We start from the raw sequence: 22,513 nt of genomic DNA, 5'->3' as shown, positions 1-22,513 counted from the left end.
ACAGGAGCCCGATGCTGCAGTTCTATCTGCCTTGGCCATTGTCCGACGGTGCTGTCACACCTGGATGTGGGCTAAGAAGGTCTTGGCCCGGACTTATAGATGAACCAAAGCAGCAGCTGACCATCATCGGACTTACCGACCTCAATATGTGTGTTTAAAAGGTATGGTTATTCACCAAGGACCTGCCTCTGAGCGTGGCCTCAGGTAAATTGGCACCCAGGTTCATTGGGCCATATTGTATCCCCAAGGTCTTGAGTCCAGTGGCAGTTAAGCTCAAGTTACCTCCCACTCTTGGTCAGGTACACCCTGTTTTTCATGTATCCAGGGTTAAACTTGTGTTTAGATCCAGTCTTAACCCCATTATCTGTCCCCCTGGGGTTTCCAGTATTTAGTGGACTGGGAGAGTTATGGTCCTGAGAAGAGAAGTTGGATTCTAGCTCGATATGTTCTGGATCGGGCATTGATCATGGACTTTCAGAGGAGACGGGTAAGCCCCTCCCCTGAGGTGCCGGGTGGCTCTCCTAGGGGTGGGGGGGGGCGGTACTGTCATCACGGTCGTTTGTGTTTGTTTTCTCGGTGCATGTGGCATTGTTTTGGAAGGAGGAACTGCGGGAAGATGGCGCTATGAACAATTGTCTTTCCCAAGCTCTGCGACAAATTATTTCTTGAAGATAAGTGACGCTTATCAAGACCTCTTTTGAAACTGATATCTGTAATTTAATGACGGAAGAAACATGTCGAAATCTCAAAAGAAAAGGAAAGATCTATTAGATCTCACGGTTAGCAGTTCGGCTACACCTGCTGTTATGAAGCCCAACCCTGATGTCATGATAACTTCTGAAGGGAGGAAATGCATTGACAAGGAAAAGAATCATCGCAACAGGCTGGAGAACCGAATTCGGGAGCTGGAAGGATACCATAGAAGATGGAATCTGAAATTGTACGTATTTCCGGAGAAAGAAATACAAAGTGTACGGGATGATGTGATTCGAATTTGTCAGGAAGTGCTACCTGATGGAAAATCCAAGCTCCCAGATGTAATCGATACCTTTCATCGCATAGGAAAACTGCACACCGATAAACCCAGGCCTGTTATTCTTCAGTTTACCAGCAGAGTGCACCGTGACGCAATTTGGAGGGCAGCTAGAAACAACGCATACCTCCGTGACAACAAGCTACGCTTTGCAGAAGACTTCTGTGAAGAAGACAGGGAAAGAAGGAAAAAGCTGTGGCCGTTAATCAAAAGTGCGAGAGATGCCGGGAAAAAAGCTTACTACGTAAGAGCTCGTGCTTTTGTTGAGGGCAAGGAAATCACACCCCCCATTTAATGGGTTCTGAATTTTTGTTCTGCGGCTGTTTGAATACTTTCCAAGTTCTATAATCGTTATAGGTGGGGATATTAATATTTCAATCGATAGTGCTCTTGATAAATGGCCTCCAGGTCGCCCCTCTTTACTCAACTCTAAAATTAAACAATTTATGGAGAGATTGGATGTATTTGATGTCTGGAGATCCAAATTCCCTAATACAAAAGCGTTTACCTGGAGTAATAAAGCTGCTTCTCAATTTTCTCGCTTAGACTTTTGGCTGATTTCTAATTCTTTAAAGTTTCAAAATACTACAGTTGATATTCGTCCCACACCCCTAACAGATCATAAAGCTATCTATATAAAAATTATAATTTCAATAAATCCCTTAAATACCATCAGAATTTCATATTGGAAATTAAATAGCTCTCATTTATGTCATAATACAGTAAGGTTAAAAATTAATTTTTTAATTAGATATTATTGGAAAAAAGCATTAAGTGAACACTCTTTTATTAACAATTGGGAACTACTTAAATTTGATATTGGAAAGTTTATGAGACGCTATGGAAGTATGCTAACCAAATATAAGAAAGCTGAGGAAGAAGCAGATGTTAGTCAGATTCCTTTGCTCACTCAGCGTTCCCCTGAAAATATTTCAGTTGAGGAAACTGCTTTACTTAATCAATTACAAAATCAGCTTGAGGACATTTACAAAAATAAAGCTGAAGGTGCTTTTGTGCGATCTAGAAGGAGGTGGATGGAGCAAGGCGAACAAAACTCTGCATACTTATTTAGGTTTGAGAAATCGAATGCCAATTATAATAGCATGACTAAACTTATGATTGATGGTAACATTGTGGATGACCCTAAGGCTATATCTTCTTATTGTTATAATTTTTATAAATTGTTATATACCTCTCAATCAGATGATACTTTATACATCCTCTTTTTTAGATTCGATAACTGACCTGAAAATTATAGAGGAAAGTGATAAAATTTGCTGTGATGAACCTATTTCTATAAAAGAAGTAATTGATTCCATAAACCTTTTAAAAGTTAATAAATCACCAGGAAATGACGGTATTACTAATGAGTTTTACAAGACTTTCTCTATTTCTTTAGCTCCTTTCCTGGTTGAAGTTTATGCAGAGTTTTTTGCGAAGTGCTCTCCCACCTACTTTAACAGAAGGTTTAATAAACCTAATTCCAAAGGCCAAAAAGGATCCACTACATATTGAGAACTGGCGTCCAATTTGTTTACTTAATACCGATTACAAAATTTTAGCTCAAATTTTTGCCCAAAAATTACAAAAGGTAATGAGTTATTTAATTGATGAATCGCAGTCTGGTTTCTTAAAAAACAGATTAATCTCTAATAATATAAGATTAATTTTAGACATAATTGATTATTCTGATTTTATTTCTGATGAAAGTTTTATATTATTTCTAGACTTTTACAAAGCATTTGACACGGTAGAGCACAATTTTATTTTTCGTTGTATTAAAAAATTTGGTTTTGGTGATTTTTTTTTATAATGCTATCACGACACTTTATGCTAACAGTAATTGCTCCTTGAAATTTTGTTTTGGTACTTCAAGTCGTTTTAGCCTTCAGAGGGGTATCAGACAAGGATGTCCCATTTCACCCTATCTTTTTCTTTTAGCCACTCAAGTACTTTCTCAATATATTAAAACAAGTGCCTTAAAAGGAATTATCATTGCGGAAAGGGAATTAAAAATCAGCCAATTAGCAGACGATACTGCTCTCTTTTTAAGAGACGCATCTTGTGTCCCCTTTGCTATTAATACAATTCAATCCTTCTCCAAAGCTTCTGGTCTTTTTTTAAATTTATCTAAATGTGAATTACTTTCAGTAAAAGAATCTAGTCTTTCTACAATTAATAATATCCCAGTTAAAGATAATATAGTTTACTTGGGTATCTCTATTTGTAAAAGTGAAAAAGTTAGATGCTCTATTAATTTTGACCCTATTATTGAGAAAACTCGTAGAAAATTAAACTTATGGCTCCAGAGGGATTTATCTCTGAGGGGAAGAATTCTTCTTACTAAAGGGGAAGGTATCTTCAGACTTTCATATGCTGCTCAACAGGGCCGGAGTGGGACTCCTTTTCAGCCCTGGAGTTTCAAGCCTCAGACCGGCCCACCTCAGTTCACGACTGACTATATTAAAATAAGGTCATTTCCAAATCAGTTTCTAATGACACTATCACGTCTTTTTTTGAGAAAACAGCTGCTTTAGTACTTCAAATGTTCAACAACCCTAAAAGTCTTATATGTCTTAACAATAAAAATGAAAAAAAAAATTACTCAGACGAGGATCGAACCCGGGTCCACCGTCGAATATTAACGTGCTATCCATTGAACCACTACTGCAGTTCATAGTGTATCGACTCATTGATGTAATATCATCATTAACCTGCAGGCTGCACCTTGCTCACTGAGCTGCGAGAAAAAAGATAAAAAGAGTAGAGCTGCGGTAAAATAATGAATAAAAAGGCTGTGGTCAAGTAAATAAATAAATAAATTTAAAAAGTGTGACTGCTGAGAGCAACAGATTCTGGAGCTAGGGACACCGGCCCTCGCGGCCAAAAAACAGACCGGCCCACCGGGAATTCTCCCGGTCCTCCCGATTAGCCAATCCGGGCCTGCTGCTCAATCTCTCCATGTTGACAAATCCATTTTAAATCATACTGATAAAATATTATTTAATTTTATTTGGAAAAATGGTATCCATTATATAAAAAAATCGGTAATTATGAATAGCTTTGAGAATGGGGGTCTTAATATGCTGGATTTTTGTACATTTAATAATACTATCAAAATTAAATGGGGAAAAAAATTTCTCAAAAATCCAGCCTCAATCTGGAATTTTATTCCAAATTACATATTTTCTAAATTTGGAGGGCTTAATTTCTTATTACTCTGTAACTATAAGGTTGAGAAAATACCAGCTAAATTATCTCAATTTCATAAACAATTTCTTCTTGCCTGGTCACTATTACACAAGCACAACTTTTCTCCTCACAAATATTTTATTTGGAACAACCAAATTATTGTATATAAAAACAAATCTCTTTTCTTTCAGCGCTGGTTTGAAGCAAATATTCTGCTTGTTAGTCAATTATTTAACTCAAATGGCCATTTATTAAATTATAACGAATTTCTTAATCGATTCAATATTCCCATCCCCCCTAAAGAATTTGCTGTGGTATTTGATGCTATACCATCTGGTGTTATTAGATTATTCCAAGGCATCCCCTATCCTTCTGTTTTACCTCTTTTAGACCCTTCTACTACAATGATTGGAAAATATTGTTTCTCTGCAACTTCTTCAAACAAAACAATACGTTTTTTATTTCTTAATGGAACTGTATCAGTTCCAAATGTTACTTTTTATTGGAATTATTTTGTTTCTGATATTGATTGGAGAAAAATATGGCTCATCTCAAATAACTACTTAATTACAAATAAGATAAAAGAAGTTTCATTCAGAATTCTTCACCGTACATACCCAGTCAATACTCTTTTAGTACGATATAAAAAAGATCTTAATATTAATTGTTCATTTTGTGGGCAGCACCCTGAGTCCCTGGTTCACTTATTTTGGCAATGCAATTACTCTAGGTTGCTTTGGAAAGACTTCTCACTTTTTATAATTGAGAATGTTGATGAGGAATTTTTCCTGCTGTGGGAGAATGTTTTATTTGGTTTTGTTGATTATGGAACGGGGGCTTTACATAAAAAGAAAACATATTTTCTTAATCTTCTTGTCTTATTAACAAAATTTTATATCCATAAATGTAAATTTTCAAACCAAAAACCTTTTTTTTAAATATTTTACTTACTGAAATGCAGTATTACTTTGATACAGTGTCTAACTCTTTTACAAAAAAGCCTTTAAAAACAACTGAAATTTGTAAATTATATAATCTTTTTCTTTAACTTGTAATGTATTTACCCCTCCTGTTTTTTGTTTGTTTGTTTGTTTATTTTTTTGTTATCTGTTGTTGTTTCTTTTTCCAAAATTGTTGCTCTTTTTGTCTCTTCGATTTCTTGTTAACATACTGTGATTATATATTCTCATTTTCGTATATTAATAAAAAAAAATAAAAAAAATGTGGCATTGTTTTGACAGCTCAACATGTGCTCTGCTGTCTCACCCCACTAACTCGACAATTAACTTAGTAGATCATTATCATTTCATTATTCGCACATCTGTAATTTTATTTTTATTAGTCTCCCTATTTAGTCTTCTCATTCTCATTGTCTTGTACCTTATCATTCGTGTATGTTTACCTTACGTCCACGAACGGATTTAACGCGACCCGCGAGATGTTTTTGTAAAATATAAAAATGAGCTGCAATTTTTCCATAAAGAAACTGCTGTTCCAATTGCATCTACAGGATTTGCAATAACAATTGTGTTAACTTACTAAACTGCTTAACTTAAGCAAGCAAACTTTTTATACCGGAGCAGAGGTAAAGTCTGGGTTAGCTACTTTGTTTTGCTCACGATATGTATTACTGCTACTTTTACCATAATGCCCCAATATGTCTTTGTCAAAAAAGAGAAAAGTGGAAGCAGAGTGTTTCAAGAAAAATGGTCATCATCCTATTTGTTCACGGAAGTGAATGGGAAAGTTGTATGTTTGGTGTGTTCACAGCAGTTGCAGTGCTGAAAGAATATAACCTTTGTCGCCATTATGTGAGTCTTCATGGCAACAAATATGACAAATTTAAAGAACAGTGGTGAAGCGAAAAGGTGAATGAACTATTGGCGAGCTTTAAGAATCAGCAGTCTGCGTTTACTCATAGCCAAGACATCAGTGACACTGCAGTAAAAGCTAGCTACCTCATTGCTAATCAAATTGCAGTGGCTTTGAAACCATTTTGTGAGGGTGAATTTGTAAAAACATTCTCTTTATTAAACATTTATTTCTGAAATGTTACTAAAGTCGTTTATAGTTAACTGAAATGTTCAGTTCTTGATATAACATATGGATGTCATGTAATGTAAGTCAGTAATTGTAATGCAGCATCATAATGAACAAATATGCGCTAGTCATTGGCTTATATGAATAAGGAGTTCGAAAATGGTCACGTCCGTAAGGGAAAATTGTGGTTGTTTAGAGCAAAGACCTGAGATGAGTTTGCAATCATAATTAGTATGGACATATTTTGGCTTTGTATACAAAGTTTCATTTTATTTGTTATAATATTTATTCCACAATATAAACTTTTTTATCTAATCGTTACGGACGTGACACGTGACCGAAGCTGCGTGATGTCTTAAAGGGCCATGACACCCCCCACTTTCGGTTAAAGTCTACTTCAGAATTTTTTCAAAAGATGCACGATTAATGGACGTGGAGCTCCGCGAGCATCGGCAGGAGTAGGCGTAGCCAGCAGGGGAGAACGTGAGCGAACAACTGTTTTTGTCAGTTAGCTCACAAAATGAGACACAAAACGTGAGGAGACGCATTAGTTTATAGTTTACAAAGTTAAAATGCAAAGAAATGAACAGTGATTGAATGCCCTGCTACATTTGTTATTCGTAATTTCATATACACATAACCACAATTTATATCATTATAAAGATAAGTGTGTTCATGTAAACACTATAAATGAGGACTTCTCCCTCAATCCCCGTATCCAGCAGACTCAGTGCAGCAGGTCCCCTGTCCTGTCTATTTTAACCATTAGCCCTGCTGGTAATCTGGAGGATTTAGGCAAAGACAGCAGCACGGCGATGTGTCTGAATGTGAACGAACTCCTGATAAAAGACAGTGTCCGCCATTCTCCAATTCTTGTGCTGCTCTCCAGACAAAAATGCTAGCAGCACGCACACAGCTTTGCTGTATGATCGGCCCTGACAAGATCGTGGGGGAAAACATGCAACAAACCCCGTGGATCATGGAAACAAACACATATGAGCCTTCATGAACGGCTAAATACTGTGCCGTGGTTTCCGTGTCTCTCAGCTCGAGCTTGACACTGGCAGGTCTGGCAGGTCTCATGAATAATTAAGCAGCCGGCTCTTCTCATAGGATAAGAAAACTCCGCTATGAATAATAATGAGAAACCGACGCGTCATCATTGCACTTGCAGTACTGCGCTACGTCGCCGATTTTGATCCCGCCCCAAAAATCATTTTAAACCCAGAAGCTGAAATTAGCTGACAAAAGCTAAAAATTATCCAGTTTTCCCCACAATTAAAGCTGACAGGTGCTAACATTGTCTTAGCTGATGCTCAACACACACACATCTGTTAATATAAAAAAAAGTTATCTGGGGTGTCCTGAACCTTTAAATATGTAGCTCATAAATCAAAAGGGCAATAATGTTATGAAAAGGTAAGGGTAATTATTTATACTACAGACTCCAATCCTTCTGCAGAATGATTACTGTTAACATAAAGCATGGAAAAGGTGAGTCTTTAACCCTTTTTTGAAAGCATGAAAAGTGGTTGGATGATAATGAAATTTACCATTGGCATAATCCTCATATTTTATGGATAAACAAACCAATTTCCTTAAAAATTCAACAAGAGCACATCCTAACAATAAAATATAGACCTTAATAAGCTAATTTAAATAGGTTTGTTATTTTGGTCAAAAGTTAATTTTTTCATGATAAGGTTGACATTTTCATGGAATTGCTCACGTGCTTTCACCTTGCACACTGCTCTGTCTCACCTGGAAAAGAAAAAACACATATGTGAGAATGCTGTTTGTGGACTGGTGGTGAAGCTCCAGAATCTGGGTCTAAACACCTTTCTGTGCAACTGGATCCTGGACTTCCTGTCAAGCAGACACCAGGTGGTCAGAATGAGCATTACTTCGTCCACACTGATCCTCAACACTGGTGCTCCACAGGGCTGTGTTCTCAGTCCACTCCTGTACTCCCTGTAAACACATGACTGTATAGCCAAACACAGCTCCAACGTCATCGTTAAATTTGCTGTTGACACAACGATGGTAAGCCTAATCACCAATAATGATGAGATGGCCTACAGAGAGAAGGTGCACACTCTGACGCAGTGGTGTGAGAAAAACCACCACTTACTCAACATCAGCAAAATCAAGAAGCTGGTGGTGGATTTCAGGAGAGAGAAGAGCAGACACACCCCTATCACCATCAATGGGACACCAGGGGGGTATTCCAGAAAGCTGGGTTAACTTACCATTTGGTAAATCATAACCTCTGGGTTGATTTACCCCAAACCGGCATACCATGAATATGTCGGTTCCAAAACAACTGAGAAGAATTAGTTTAATCAACCCTCAATTGGTTACCTAGAGTTAATGCGCGTGCACAGAGCATACATAAAGACATTCTCAATGTATTGTTGATTTCATGAGTCACCATGGAAAGTCAAAGCGAAAAAAAGAGAGCGGCGTATTTTACAGAGGCAGAGTTGGAGATTTTAATGTATGTGTACGAGGAATTTAAGCCAGTAATATTAAAAAGGAGCAATACAGCTGCATCTGCTAAAGATAGAGAGTTGGCTTGGCAAAAAATAACGGACAGAGTAAATGCGTGAGTGTATAAAATTATAAATGAGTTATTGTTTCCTGTTTTCTTATAATGCAACATAATTAAATGTGATGTGTACATGTACATGTAATTTTATTTCTTTAGTTAAAAAAAAAAATATATATATATATATATATATATATATATATATATATATATATATATATATATAATATCATTTATTTATATTTCATATATATATATATATATATATATTTCATTTATTTATTTATTTAATAAGGTGCAATCTTTCTGGAGCCAGAAGAACTCTGAGCCAAGTTAAAATGAAACACAAAAACATTCTGCAAAAAGGTAATATTTCATTACACAATTACTGAACTATTAATTAACCGCTATTTAGTATACTCTTTTTGTCAAGTAGCTAATAGAAAGAAGGCTGAAGCCCGTCTAACTGGCGGGGGCCCACCACCACCTCCCCTTACCCCATGTGAGGAGCTGGCTCTGTCCCTTAATAAAGGACGACCAGTGGTTGCTGGCATTCAAGGGGGCAGTTCATCATACACAACAAGTGATGGTGAAAAAATGGTGAAATGTAAGTTTACCTCTATGATTTGTTTTCATTTTTTCACTTCACTATTTCTGTCACTTAAAGGCTTTTTGAACATGCTTAATTTATGCAAGCTTTAATTTATTTAACTGCATATGATGTATAGACTACTGTGATTTTAGTTGTATTATTGTGACATGCTACTCTTTCATGTATTATTGGTTTTATTTGATAATATACATAATTTTAATAGTTGTGAGTTCATATAGATACTGATAGACATATTGTGTTATTGGACCCTCCAGAAATAACACAGTCCGTCACAGTTGTAAGTGATTTGTTGTTAGGGACCTTTAGTTGCTTTTTTATTTTTCTCTTTTTTTTTTTTTTTTTGTCAGATAATGTAAACTTGCATATTTCTCTTGTAGGATGATCAAGATGATGATGAAGAGACCACATCTGCTGTGACAGAAATGGACAATGCTCCTAGGCCCACTGAGGAATAATGCAGACCATTATAATGCATGGCTGCCTTTGCATCAGAGTAACAAACTCATTGTCAATGTCATATGACAGTACATACCTGGGGATTTGCCCACAGATGAGGGTCCTTAAACATCAACACATAATCTAAGCAGTGTAAGAACTTGTGGCCAGTTGTCCATATTTTAATTTTATTGTCTGACCAAACAATCTCATTTATTATACATTTTCCCATTCCTAGTTGCCAGCAAAAGTGCTGTATAAGGTCCATCTTCAGAAACAAATAAGTAAAAGTGACATGGAGATGGACCTTATACAGCTTCAAATGGAAGAGAAAAGGCTACTTATAAAAAAAGCAGCACTTGAAATTCAATTACTGGAGCATCGCCTTAAGGTGAGAACTGTGAATATTAATCTGTTGCATGTTAAAAGTTTGTGTGTGTATAAAGTAATATATATAAAAAAAATCTTACTGAATTGTACTTTTATTGTTTTTCAAGAATTAAAGAAATGAACTGTCTGGCAAACTAGTGCAAAAAAAATTAATAATTTTTTTTTTGACAGATCCTGTCTCTCAAAAGTCTGTTGGCCTCTAAAATGTCTAGGTGTTCCTCTGGGCCATCTCCCTCAATACAAGGAGGGTGGCTCTCTCCTCTTATAGTGGCAATGTTGTGAAGCACAACACAAGCCACTATGATGTCACATGCCCTCTCTGGACTGACCCAGAGCCCAAGCAGACACTGAAACCGAGATTTGAGAATCCCTATGGTCATCTCCACCTTGGCTCTTGTTCGGCTGTGAGCCAGGTTTAACCGTGTCTGTGGTCCAGGCTCAGGTTCAGGGTAGGGTGTCATTAAATAGGGCAGACAAGGGTATCCTCTGTCCCCCATCAAGTAACCATTGTACTGTCCTGTAATGATTAAAGTGTATAATACAAATATAGTAAAAAAAATAAAAAATAAAACAAAGTATTTCATTATATCAAGCAAAATATACCCTGCTGAAATGCCTGACATAATGATGACTCGTGGAAAATTCTGGCATCATGCACAGATCCTGGCCATTTTCAGTGGCGTAGCGCAAAATGCGGAGGCCCCCCTGCAGGGATCGCTGACGGGGCCCCCTGATGAAGAGGGGGGGGGAGATACGTCATACGCCAATTTGCATATCACTGAGGTCATCACGTTTTACCGTTTCTGTTTGTTTTACAGCCTATGGTTAATAAAGGGGTATTTATAATTGCACTACACTTTATATAAGCATGTTTATTTAACTAAATTTATTGCTGTTTGAATACAGTATGTCATTATAGATGTGTAGTGAATGTGCAGTAATCTCTCATATGTAATAAACTCAGACAAATTCAGAAACTGTCACTAAAATATCTGTGATTGTGAACAAGAAAAGAATAAACGGTCCAATTAAATTGTTAAAATGAAGTAGAAGAAGATTGGTTTGACTGTACAAGGGAAATACCTTCACACTGCCTGTGCTAAATCATTTGTCGTCGGTACGCAGAGGGGTGATCTGCTCTCGGGCTCTAGGTGGGAGAGGCTGCTGTACGCGGACTGACTGGGCCGCCTGTCAGTGCTGTGAGGCGGGGGAGGGGTCGGCGGCATCACACGCAGCTCGTTGAGAAGAGTAGGGACGGTACAGTATGGACAAATGACAGTCTAAAAAAATCTCCAATAACACACAAAAAAGTCGCTAGATTTGTCGTTAGGGGGGTCTGAAAAGTCGCTAAATCTAGTGACAAAGTCGCTAAGTTGGCAACATTGGCGGCAAGCAATCAGAATGCAGTAGTCCACCGCTTGAGAGGTGTTCAGAGAACACAGACCTGTGAACTTCACAGTTGTTCCCAAGAGTTTGATTATTGCGGTTGCCTGTTGATTTTCAATTATTGAAAATCACGACGACGCGGGGCCCCCCCGCGGTGCGTGCCCTGCAAGCCCATCCGCTACGCCACTGGCCATTTTGCCTCGACGTTGATAATTATTTGGGTTGCTTCACATATTACCTAGTTGGTGGAAAAAAAAGCAATATTACAGTTTAATGATTTTAACAAGGCAAAAAAATTAAGGACACACAGAAATTGTTACCTGCACATTGATACTATGAGTAGATTTCCTATTAACATAGTCCCCCTCATTTATTGAAGGGGCTTTAATAGGAATGTGGGTGCCATCAACACACCCAATTACATTCGGAAACCCTGAAACAAAGTTATGGAAGTATTAAGTTTGCATAAAGAAAACATGTATAGATATAACTAATAAGACTGCATATTAAATATGCGTAATAGATTTTCCTTCAAAAAACAAACCTGCCACTCTGTGGAATTCGTTCTTAATAACACGCAGAGGCTTGTGGCCAGGGAACTGTACAAATGTGGGTAAGAGGTGCTTAAGGGCCAGACATACCGTACGAACGGCTCTACAAACAGTTGCCTTTCCCACATGCTCTGCATCACCTACATTATACAAAAAATGGCCAGACGCAAAAAACCTTAGTGCTATGGACAGAATGCTTTCTGTGCTAAGAGCAGAACCACAGTTTGTGATGTTTGCAATATGCGGTTTTAAAAGACGTGTTAAATAAACTAACGACTCTTTTGAAAAACGATAACGCTCCTTTAAATAATCATTAGGGTATGAAAACACATCAATACGTGGTCTTATAACTCTCTCCCGGCGAAAAAAACCTTGTATAATTTGAGCTTCTACGTCCACAGGATCCTCATCAAAAGGGCACGCCATGCTCGCTTACCTTCTGACACAAACTTACACTGGAACATAACCTGCTACCGAGCAGGTTATCTTCAGAGAGTGAGTTGCTATGGTTACATACATACCCACAAAGTTACCTCCGTTTTTGGAACCGAAAGCTGAGGTTATCCACTTACTTACTCTCAAACTTACCCGGGTATGTCACATAACCTGCATTCTAGAATACCCCCAGTAGAGAGAGTCAGCAGTTTCAAGTGTCTCGGAGTCCACATCGCTGAGGATTTGACATGGATTGCTCACACAGACGTAGTGCTTAGGAAGGCACAACGCCTCTTCTTCCTCAGGCATCTCAGGAGGTTTGGAATGACCCCCCACATCCTCCGCTCGTTCTACAAGTGCAGTGTGGAGAGCATCCTGTCTGGCTGTATCACCACCTGGTATAGAAATAGCACCAGCAGCAATCGCAAAGGCCTACATAGGATTGTGCAAACTGCTGGACGCATGGTAGAAGGCCAGCTTCCCTCCCTCCAAGACATCTACACCATCTACACTAGCCGGCTGAAGAAAAGTTTCTTCCCTTAGCCTATCAGGCTGATGAACACTTAACACACCCTACACAGACTCTTCCATACCCTTCACTGCACACCATCAATATGTAGTATGCACTGCACTTTAACCAATCCATACTTGAAACAATACTGCCTAAAACTATGTGGACACCTATTCATTGTACATATCGCTGTCAATTTTACATTGTCCTTTTTTTTTTCTCTTTTTTTATTTTTATTTTGCACTGTCGTTGTATTTGCACTGTCGTTGTATTTGCACTGTCTGTATTTTGCCCTGTCTGGAGCCAGCACCTAAACTTTTCACACGTGCTGCTGATGATGTGACAATAAAAGTGATTTGATTTTATATATATATATATATATATATATATATATACCATAATTTTACCAGTCCGGCCCACTTGAGAATTGATTTTCCTCCATGTGGCCCCTGAGCTGAAATGAGTTAGACACCACTGCCTTACGCTGTGGTCTATCAGATCTTGTCCTGTCCAGTCTCGGTACTGTTTAGACTCCGCTAAAGTATTGCTTTTTATTTATTAGTTTATTTTTCTTGGCCCATTATTGACTGGCGATTTTTGGATTGCCATGCGCCCTCTGTTGGACTTAAGTCATTCATTCATTTTCTTGTCGGCTTAGTCCATTTATTAATCTGGGGTCGCCACAGCGGAATGAACCACCAACTTATCCAGCAAGTTTTTACGCAGCGGATGCCCTTCCAGCCGCAACCCATCTCTGGGAAACATCCACACACACTCATTCACACACACTCATACACTACTGACAATTTGGCCTACCCAATTCACCTGTACTGCATGTCTTTGGACTGTGGGGGAAACCGGAGCACCCGGAGGAAACCCACGCGAATGCAGGGAGAACATGCAAACTCCACACAGAAACGCCAACTGAGCCGAGGCTCAAACCAGCGACCTTCTTGCTGTGAGGCGAACGTGCTACCTACTGCGCCACTGCGTCGCCTGGACTTAAGTATTTTATTAAATTTTTTGCTAGGATTTTTTGTGTCTTTCTTCGGTGTTCACAGATCTCTGTGCTGAGTTTTATATTCTATCCCCTCTGCATGCCACAGAAGAAAAATAAATTGTTACCTGCACATGATTCCTCTCCTGATTTTTACCCTGACAGAACCCTGACAAAAACATACCATTTCTTGGTGTCAGCATGTGATGCTATGCGTTATGAATGAGACTCCTGCTCGGCAGTCTTTGCAACACCAGAGGGAGCTATCGCCTGAGTTTCAACAGACAACATTTGGAACTATTTATTGTATCATGCCTTTTAGCTGTGACTACACATGCACCTGCTACTAATCATCATTCACACACTACTTAAACGCATCACACAAACATTCATTGGAAAGTTTTGTTCTGCCCATGGTAGTAAAAATAATAATAATAATTCCTTACATTTATATAGCACTTTCAGTGTCTAGAAAAGTGCTTTACACCTTGGGGGGAATCTCCTTATCCACCATTAGAGTGCAGCATCCACTTGGATCACGCATCGGCAGCCATATTGCGCCAGACCGCACACCACACACCAGCTGATTGGTGGGGAGGAGACAGAGTGATGAAGCCAATTATAATATGGGGATGGTTAGAAGGCCATGATAAATAGTGGGCAAATGTGGCCAGGATGCCACAGTTTAACCCCTATTCTTTTTCAAAGGACATCCTGGAATTATTCATGACCACAGAGAGTCAGAACCTCTAAAAGTCTCATCTAAAGGACAGCACTCACAGAGCAGTATAGAGTCCCCATCATTATACTGGGGGATCTGTGGGGGGACCCACACAGATCACAGGATGAGCACCCTCTACTGGCTTCATTAAGACCACTTTCAGCAGCAACCTAGCTTTCCCATGTGTTCTTCCATCTAGATACTGACCAGGCGCAGCCCTGCTTAGCTTCAGTGGGTTACCATGTGAGAGTTGAAAAGAGGTAGCTGCTGCCAGTGCAGTGGTAAACATTTTTGAGTGTTTCTTCAGTCTATTACTGATACTCTGCTTGCTGCCAGCCCTTGGCCTGTTTATGACCTTGTACACCTTTGCTGCTTGCCTTGACGATTCACCTGTTCTTTGTTTAAGATTGTTATCTGCCTGTCCATGACCTTTTGCTATGTCTGTACCACATTAGAAACATGTATGAATGAGAGCAAATGATTAAAGAATGAATTTGATATTGAAGCGCACCTATTTTATCCCTTTTTTCAAGACTTAAGATAGGTATTTGGTGTCTCCAGACTGTGTCTGTAAAGGTTCAGCTCAAAATACCAACAGATTATTTATTATACATTTTGAGCTCTAAAGGCACTGTAGACATTTGTTGCCTGTGCCTTTAATGCAATTGAGCTGGTTCTCCACGCCTACTGTTCCCACATGCATGTCAAAGCCATAGAGAACTCTTTCTCTATTGGTCTAATGTTGTCTCCTCCTGCTGTATGTTATATCAGAAAATCAGCACAGTGACAGACACGATGGAAGCTGATCTTTTGTTTATGAGAAATACTACAGTAAGAACTTTCCCAATGGTTATTTGTTGTGGAGCTAAATCAAGCTCCAATAAAAGCTAATAAAGCTGTCAATTAATTCAGTGGACAGGAGAAACGACATTCCTACGTCATGTTGCAGTGGACGTTTCTATTTTAACATCAGAAAATTAAAAAACAAGACTTTTTTTTTTGTTACTTCAATATGTCTGTGGACACAAAATACCAACACAGCTCCGTAAAAATAGCTTCCAAAAGTTGATTTTGCCCTTTAAAACTACTCAAAATTGAAAAGAAATAGGGATCCAAAAGTTAGAAAAATAAAGTAGTTAACTTACCACCACTTGTGTTGTGTTGTCAGGGAGCGTGCCAATAGACAGCCCATTGTTCAACAATTGTGGTCCAGTTCTGTCTCTTCTTGTTCTCTGTGTATCTGATGAACCTCCATCAGTCCTTGCTGACTGACCAGAAATGAAATCTGACAAAAAAACAAATGCAAATTCCAAATATATTACATCATTTAAACAATAATGTGATCTGCAAACTGAAATAAAGTCAATATGAAATGAATATTAAAACAAATCCATGTTCATTGATGATACTACACTATTGATACAAAACATAGATCCTCAAAATTCTCGATTCTTAAAGCTATTGATTTCCTAATGCCTAGTTCTAACTAAAGGATTTTAAGCCTGGTTTACTAGTTAGGGCGAACTCACACTATGCTATCCGAACCGTGGCTTGTTTCCCAGATCGTTTAAGAAGTGCGAGTACTCTGAATTGGCCTCAGGCACGGTTCACTTGGCCGGCCCTGGCCCAGTTGAAAAAGGTGTGCCAGAGCATGGTTCACTTGGGCTTTTGCGCGATACACCTGTGTGTGAATTCAAAACGCGCCAGAGCCCGAAACTGAAAGTGAGACGTGACTTGAGACGTGAAACGATATCTGATAAAGAAATCTCCACTGTGCTGAGCGAAAGCCCTTACTGAACAGCGCATCATCGATGACGAAAGCATGCCCAGGCCCAAATGTAATGCGAGTGTGGGCCGTCGGGGGAAACAGGAGGGGGGGACAAGCATGCTTTTGCCTGGTTCAAGGCAACTGTACATAGTGTGAGTTTGCCCTTAATGAGCTTTGTCAATCAGTGGGTGATCAGTGCTCCGACACTGATCAGTGCTTTAAGTGCTCTGTTGATGCAGAGTTGTTGTCATTTCATGTAGTGTGTGACCCACTCTGGTGAATCCATCCATTCCGTTGTAGTATGAAATACCATAGCAATTTAAAGACAGAAAATTTAGTCATGTAGCTTCAACAACACAGCAATCTGCCAATGTTTAGTCCTGTAGTGTGAACTAGGATTAAGAAGCACTGTTTGTAACACCTTGACTCACTCAGGAAGGCAAAAGGTTTGCAGGATTTATCAAACACAAAGATTTATTTACAAACACTCACTTGGAAGGACATCGAAAACACAGGAGACACAGGAACAACATGGGTTGAAGACAAAGCACAACTGAGAATAGCGAACCTGGAACTAACTGAACACGGGGACTTAAATACAAAGGAGATTATTAAACTAATTACACACAGGGGTCAGACACAGGTAGAAATAATGAGCATTAACAACTGGTGGGAACTGGAACAAAGGGGTGACAGGATGAAAACAAGATGATCACATGACAAAGACAAGGAACACAGGACCTTAAACTGTTGTCACTGCTTTACATTGATGATAGCTTAAGCATAAAGCGGGGCAAGTATGTGTGAATCAATTAGTTTGTAATGAAATAGATATGTCTTTACCTGACAGCAGGTAAACATATGACACGAAAGTTAGGACTTAACAATTAATTGACTAAAATAACTTTCAAAAGCTGTGATTGTATTGAAAATGTAAGGAATGTATGTTGGTGTGATTAGCAGTAAATCCCCCCTGTGAAAGCCTGAGGGCATAGAACAAGCAACCAAGCCCAGAAGAAGCCAGGGAAATACTATTCTATGGTAAATCATTATAGTGTTTGTATAGGAAAAACAGGAAGAATACACTGCTTTAATTTGATTTAATGAAATTAACAAGCACAACCCTACTAAAAAAACAGCTTTGGTTGGTTTTAGCTGGTTGATCAGGCTGGTTTTAGAGGGGTTTTGGCTACTTTCAGGCTGGTTTCCAGCCATTTTCAGCCTGGTCTTAGCTGGTCAGGCTGGGAGATGACTGGCTAAAACCAGCTTGACCAGCCTAGCCAGGAGTGGAGCCCAGCCAAAACCAGCTATGTCCAGCCTAAACCAGGCTGGTCAAGCTGGTTTTAGCTGGATTTAGCTGGTCATTTTTCAGCCTGGTCCAGCTAAGACCAGGCTGGAAATGGCTGGAAATGTAATGCAGCTTGGAAGTGGCCAAAACCCCTCTAAAACCAGGCTGGTCAACCAGCTAAAACCAGCCAGCCAGCCTAGGCTGGTTTAAGCTTGATTTTTCAGCAGGGAACAACACACAATATTTTGCATAGCTTGGCTAAGACAGTTGGCAAAGAAAGTAGGCTCTGTTTAGTAAATGCTGCTCCAGCTGAACAGACGTGCTGGATTCACATGTGATAACAGAGACTGCTTTATAGACAAATGTGCACAACAAATCGCATGTGATTTATTGTTCAGCCCTAATGGCAGTCTATAAGCCAACATGTAGTGTTAGTTCTCACCATATCGGTTTCAGGCAATGACATCCAACTTATTTTCCAATACCAATATTTCTGTTTAGTTTGGTTTCACTTTAGTACTCAAATAACTCCTCTACTACTTAAAAAAACTCATTCTAAACTCAGTAATATTCAGTGATTAGATCATTATTTCAGTTTTGTTGATCTATTACAGTTTGGACAATTGAGTTGTTTGCAACGTAATATTAGTTAACCCTATGAAAAGTCTTGTGGGATTAACAGTGTGAGAGCACTCTGTGAACCTTTGACAGTTAATGTGGAGGAAGTTATACTGGTGGGATCTTTAAAATATTTGGTGCATAAATTAACACTCAATTTTTTTTTGATAAACTCTCTGAGAAAGTTTTTTGAGTCTCGTAAATGATTAGGTTTGTTGAGGAAACTAGGGAGTTTAATGAGAAACACATTTTGATTGTGTGCTCCCTCTCTGTTAAAAAAAAAAAGATAGAAAAAAAAAAAATTGTAAACGTAGTAAATTAACTGGTGAGTCACCTCTCACCAATCTCTTTACTGTAACAGTAAAAAGAAAAGCCTACATTATAACATTCAAAAAAAAAAAAAAAACTTGGTTGTTAAAGCCCCGAGGCAGGCTAAAGCAGCTTTCAAATCTTTTGTACTCATCTTGCTGAAGCTGTTTGCTGCTTTTTAAACTGTTAACCATCAAATCATAATAAAACCTCAATGTCATGACAGACGTCTTTAATTTTAGCATATAAAAATAGATCATTGAGAGACTTACACTGAATGACAGCTGTCATACTACAATGATTTATAAAATCTTCTTCATATTCATGACGTTATGTCATGATTATAAAGGTGTCGTAAATTGTCTTATAAATCGTCATTATTGTTTCATGACATGTTAAAATCTTATGAACACCGTCTTCAAGTAAAGTGATGCAAACTAATTTACTGCTCGTCCCTAAATCAACTTCACTAAGATAATTTATTCATTATTATGTCCTTTCCTGAAAGAAAAGGGTTGTCATGGTATTAGATTTTACATACCATGGATATTGTAGTTAATAAAAATATCTGTACAAACATTAGAGAAAAAAATATCAGGCAAATTTAATTTTTGTTTTACCTTTTTTCCCATTTATTTGCGGTTCCCCAAATGGGCTCCCATTTTCAACTTTTTCCAGTTGGTTGGAGCTACACTGTTAGACCTTACCGGGTTTTTTTTACAGTAGAATACTGGCAACACTCTTGCCAGCCACTCACTGTAAAAGTTCGGTTACAGTAAGTAACTGGCAACAGTGTCACATTAACCTTTGAGCATGCAAAATTCTGTCATACTGCACTACGAAGTGGAATTAAACAAAGTGAGTAGTGGAATTAAACAAAATAATTAGAGATTGAAAAAGCAAGCCAGAGAGGTCATGTTTTGATCTTTGATTGGTATCAAGCAATCACATGATGTGATTTCGCATGTCAGCGTTCTCCAAGATTGAACTTTTCAATGCTGCGAATTATGAAATTTGTCGCATGAGCGATCATTCCAGGTCTGCAGTACTCACATGCGTATGAATAGAAGTCTGTAGGCAGAAAAGTGCAGTGTGACCGGGACTTTAAGCTGTAACTCTAATTAAACACACCTGATCAAACTAATTATGGCTTGTTAGAAATCTACAGGTAATGTTGAAGCAGGGTGGGTACTAAACTCTGCTGTGCTGCAGTTCTTCAGGAACTTGGAGTTTGACCCCCACGGTATATAGCAGGGGTGCTCAATCCTGTTCCTGGATATCTACCTTCCTGCTGATTTCAGTTGCTAGCCATATAAAACACACCTGCCTGTAATTATCAAGTGGTGTTCAGGTCCTAATTAATTGGTTTAGGTGTGTTTGATATGGATAGCAAATGAAACACAACATAATTATTTTAAATTTTAAAGTTTTAAATAATTAAAAACTGTGTCAAATCTTAATAAAAAGTTTAAAATAATTATAAAAAATAAAAATAAAGTTGGCAACACCAAAAAAACAAAGGATCCAATCTTTTATTGTTATAATTATCTCATGACAACAAACTTTTTTATTGTTTCTAATATAAATTCATAGGTGGAAACACTGCTCTGAAAAATACTTAGCAACAAACTCATAACCTGGGACCGGACAGTGGAGCTTTTGTGTGTGGATGGCTATGTGTATCATGTTTTTGTGATTCCCTGTGATGATGTGCACATGTTACCTTACTGAGATGATGGAATTTAATTTTGGCTTAGTTGCCAGAAAGATACATACAACTGTTAGCATCTGTACATTATGGCAGTATGCAATATCCAATAAATGCATATACTTAAACAGAAGTAATGTAAGAAGTTATATGAGGAGAGGTTAACTAGCTAACAATATAGCTTTCAAGTACACAGTTCAAGATATATTTATTTATTACTTATTTTAGAAACCCTCAAAAACATTTGAACACATTTTACTTACTCATTGTAGATTCTTATTTAAAGCCTAAAACATATCAGACTCTACATCTGAATTGATGGACAGAGAATAGAGCACACTCAGCAGTAAACAAATCAAACACCTGGCTCCCTTAAAGGGCCAGCATTTTCTGAAAACTCTTTGTAACACCTTTGTGTTTAGAATAAGACAGACAGCCTGTGGGAGTGAGTGGTGATGCCTAAATCATTGTTATCACAGTTATTTACTGCACAATCTACAGAGTAACAGTGCAGTTATACTAATTAAACACACCTGATCAAACTAAATCTAAAGGTAGTGTGTTGAAGCAGGGCTGGAACTAAATTCTGCTGGGCTGCGGCCCTCCAGGAGTTTGACACCCCTGGTGCATAGCATATTTTCAAAGGAATTGCTTACATTTATCACAGTCATGCACATATCATTGAATAAAAACAATAAAAATATAAAAACTTCATCCAAAGCAAAAAATAAATAAACAAATAAATAAATAATCTGATCCTCATGTTGTTCCAAACCTGTAGTAATAATAATAATAAAAAAACAAATAACCTGAATAATACATTTATTTAGGAAAGTCTTTATACTATACTGTTAATGCCACTTTTACCTACTTCATTTGAAGTTTTCCAAACAAATTCATTGAGTCTCTGCAAAAATGTATGTACGTGCTGTTTAAGATATTTTTTAAATAACACATTTTTACTAGTTATTTAGCAAAATAATAATATTCAGTCTAAAGTGCAATTTAAAAGCTTAACTATAAGCTAAACTAGGCAAATTAGATTAATTATAGAAAAGTAAACAAAGTTATAAAAATGATTGTGATAATTTGGTTGCTCTGTGTGAATATTTTTGCCTTTAAATGCATCTCGTTGATATCTTTACCTTTTAATTAGCTCTGTGACATTGACATTGGTTGACTCCTGCTATTCAATGTTAAAAACATAAAAGGAACCAATGAAAACACAGAGATGGCTGCAGAGAAATTTAGCTTATCAATGCATTGTCTCATTTTCTCCTCAATACTGACCATACACATACCAAAACTGAACAGTATATATATATATATATATATATATATATATATATATATATATATATATATATATATATATATATATATATAGCAACATAAAGCATCAGAGTACATGGGGTAATAATGGTTGAGCAGTAATTTACCATTTATTATCACAGTAACTATCTGTAATGGGTACATAAAGTAAATTACTGTATTTATTCTTTGCATTACAAAATTTTATACAAATCCTGCTCCTTTTACAGTAAAATACTGTTTCCTTTTATTACAGCAAAACACTGGCTATTTTACAGTTATTTACTGCATAATCTACAGCAAGGGTAACAGTGTAGTGATACATCATTTATTTTCCAACACTGATTCCCTTTTTTACTAGCAAATTCGTTAATTCAATACAGATTACTTGTTTTTTTTTCATGTTTTTTTTTTTTTTTTACTAGGAACCATAAAAAAATGTGTATGTGAGCAAAATGTTTATTTCCTTGTGATTTTTTCAAACATCCTAACTTATTATAATCTACACATAATATGAACAGATGCACAAATACATAGCTATTTATATGTTACATATTATAGACTTTGTAGTATAAAGTGTTTGTGTGCAAATCCGGACAGAGATTAGCTAAACTGAAACGAAAACTGTCCAGTTGCTGATTGCATGTTTAAAACAAAAA

General features: G+C 37.6%; 1 protein-coding gene across 2 annotated transcripts in view; it reads right to left on the bottom strand.

Moving 5' to 3' along the window:
- Positions 1–22,513, bottom strand: part of plxdc1 (plexin domain containing 1) — a 98,041-nt gene that overhangs the window by 64,690 nt on the left and 10,838 nt on the right. Inside the window, exon 2 of one of the 2 annotated variants that reach the window (XM_005156124.6) lies at positions 15,998–16,137. In XM_005156124.6, the coding sequence (XP_005156181.1) occupies positions 15,998–16,137 (140 nt within the window). 2 annotated transcript variants of the gene reach the window in all.

This window comes from Danio rerio, chromosome 12 (genome assembly GCF_049306965.1).
Source record: "Danio rerio strain Tuebingen ecotype United States chromosome 12, GRCz12tu, whole genome shotgun sequence".
Lineage (NCBI taxonomy): Eukaryota > Metazoa > Chordata > Actinopteri > Cypriniformes > Danionidae > Danio > Danio rerio.
The sequence above is the reverse complement of the archived record's forward strand: the minus strand, read 5'-3'. Positions and strand labels throughout refer to the sequence as shown.